This window comes from Nyctereutes procyonoides, unplaced genomic scaffold (assembly GCF_905146905.1).
Source record: "Nyctereutes procyonoides isolate TBG_1078 unplaced genomic scaffold, NYPRO_anot_genome, whole genome shotgun sequence".
Lineage (NCBI taxonomy): Eukaryota > Metazoa > Chordata > Mammalia > Carnivora > Canidae > Nyctereutes > Nyctereutes procyonoides.
The window spans coordinates 20951632-20953893 of record NW_026575125.1 but is presented as its reverse complement, the minus strand read 5'-3'; the positions used below and the strand labels follow the sequence as shown (position 1 = coordinate 20953893).

At 51.0% G+C, this 2262-nt stretch overlaps 1 protein-coding gene across 1 annotated transcript; it reads left to right on the top strand.

Annotated features, from left to right (window-relative positions):
- Positions 1 to 647: 647 nt before the first annotated feature.
- On the top strand, positions 648 to 1827 carry LOC129518371 (surfeit locus protein 4-like). Its single transcript, XM_055338491.1, is given in 2 exon segments — positions 648 to 985; positions 1209 to 1827. Coding segments are annotated over 2 exon segments (810 nt in total). The 5' UTR covers positions 648 to 660; the 3' UTR covers positions 1694 to 1827.
- The last annotated feature ends 435 nt before the right edge of the window (positions 1828 to 2262 follow it).

Here is a 2262-nt window from a genome sequence, read left to right as displayed (position 1 = left end):
AGATATAATTTCATTATTCTTGGCAGGCATTGGGATCAAAAAATAAATGCAAAGAAGAAAAATCACCCAAGGACTCAAGTTTGAGACATAGAAGAATGAATCTAAAACAGATTTCAGAATACAAACACTCATTAAATCCCAAAAAACCCTCTAATCCACTGCTATTGGTTTTGTCTCAGTCAAGTGCCCTGGGATGAGACACTCAGATTAGAATAATGCAGTAGAGTTTAAAGGTTCCATTTTAAAAAGAAAAAGAGTTTAATGTTTATAAAGATGTGGGCAGGATGAAGTTCCTGTCCTAAGCGTATCCCTCCTTCTTTTAAGCAAGGCTGAGAAAACCCTATGGCTGAGATCAGGCATAGGTCATCCTAATTGTGTAAAGTGTCAGAGCCAAAGTCTTTGAACCAAGAAGAGAACAAGGACTTTCTCAGAACAAAAGGATTCTCTCATCCCAAGTAAGCTCTCAGAGTAGAGGTGTCACTTTGAGAGGGGACCCAAAGACTCAGCCCCTGATAGAGTCTCTAGGTATGTAGACAATAATAACCTGGCTGGAGCCGCGGACGAGGAGCGAGGCCGGCCGCCGGGCACTTCCTGTGGAGGCCGCAGCGGGCGCGGGCGCCGAAGGGCGCGCCGAGCGGCGGCGAGCCTCCCGCCGCCGCCATGGGCCGGAACGACCTGATGGGCACGGCCGAGGACTTCGCCGACCAGTTCCTCCGGGTCACCAAGCAGTACCTGCCACACGTGGCGCGCCTGTGCCTGATCAGCACGTTCCTGGAGGACGGCGTCCGCATGTGGTTCCAGTGGGGCGAGCAGCGCGACTACATCGACACCACGTGGGGCTGTGGCTACGCGCTGGCCTCCGCCTTCGTGTTGCTCAACCTGCTCGGACAGCTGACTGGCTGCATCCTGGTGTTGAGCAGGAACTTCGTACAGTAGGCCTGTTTTGGGCTCTTTGGAATCATAGCACTGCAGACCATTGCTTACAGCATCCTATGGGACTTGAAGTTTTTTTTTTTTTATTTTATTTATTTATGATAGTCACAGAGAGAGAGAGAGAGAGAGAGAGAGAGAGAGAGAGAGAGAGGCAGAGACACAGGCAGAGGGAGAAGCAGGCTCCGTGCACCGGGAGCCCGATGTGGGATTCGATCCTGGGTCTCCATGATCGCGCCCTGGGCCAAAGGCAGGCGCCAAACCGCTGCGCCACCCAGGGATCCCCTGGGACTTGAAGTTTTTGATGAGGAATCTGGCCCTGGGAGGAGGCTTGCTGTTGCTCCTGGCGGAGTCCCGTTCTGAGGGGAAGAGCATGTTCGCAGGGGTCCCCACCATGCGCGAGAGCTCTCCCAAGCAGTACATGCAGCTGGGAGGCCGGGTTCTGCTGGTCTTGATGTTCATGACCCTCCTCCACTTTGATGCCAGCTTCTTCTCGATTCTTCAGAACATCGTGGGCACAGCTCTGATGATTTTAGTGGCCATTGGTTTTAAAACCAAGTTGGCTGCTTTGACTCTTGTCGTCTGGCTGTTTGCCATCAACGTGTATTTCAACGCCTTCTGGACCATTCCTGTCTATAAGCCTATGCACGACTTCCTGAAGTATGACTTCTTCCAGACCATGTCGGGGATTGGAGGCTTGCTCCTGGTGGTGGCCCTGGGCCCCGGGGGCGTCTCCATGGACGAAAAGAAGAAAGAGTGGTAACACACCCCTTCCCTGCCTGGCTGAGACCCGTGGCCATCGAGGACTGGTTCGGGTGGATTCGACAAAACTGCCAGCATTTATGTATCCTCTTCCCTTCTCTCCCTTGGTAAAGGCACAGATGTTTTGAGAATTTATTTGCAGACACCTGAAAATTGATGGTTAAATCTGCTCTGGACCCACACCCTAGTATCCGGCCATTGGGGCTGGCCAGCTGACCGACAGTACCTCCCCCACCAAGGCAAGGCCTCAGCCTCTCAGAGTAAGTGGCCGGCTGGGCTGTGGCCTCAGTTCCTGTTTTGTTTTGCGGGTGGGGGCCTCAAGCTGTACCGTGAGCAGATACATTGGTGTATCATTCAAAGTGGTCTCCCTCTTCTTATTTTTTAAGTTTACAGTAGTGAGAGACGAAGAGGGACACTATATCATACTTAAAGGATCTATCCAACAAGAGGACTTAACAATCCTCAATATATATGCCCCGAATGTGGGAGCTGCCAAATACTTAAACGAATTATTAACCAAGGTGAAGAAATACTTAGATAATAATACACTTATACTTGGTGACTTCAATC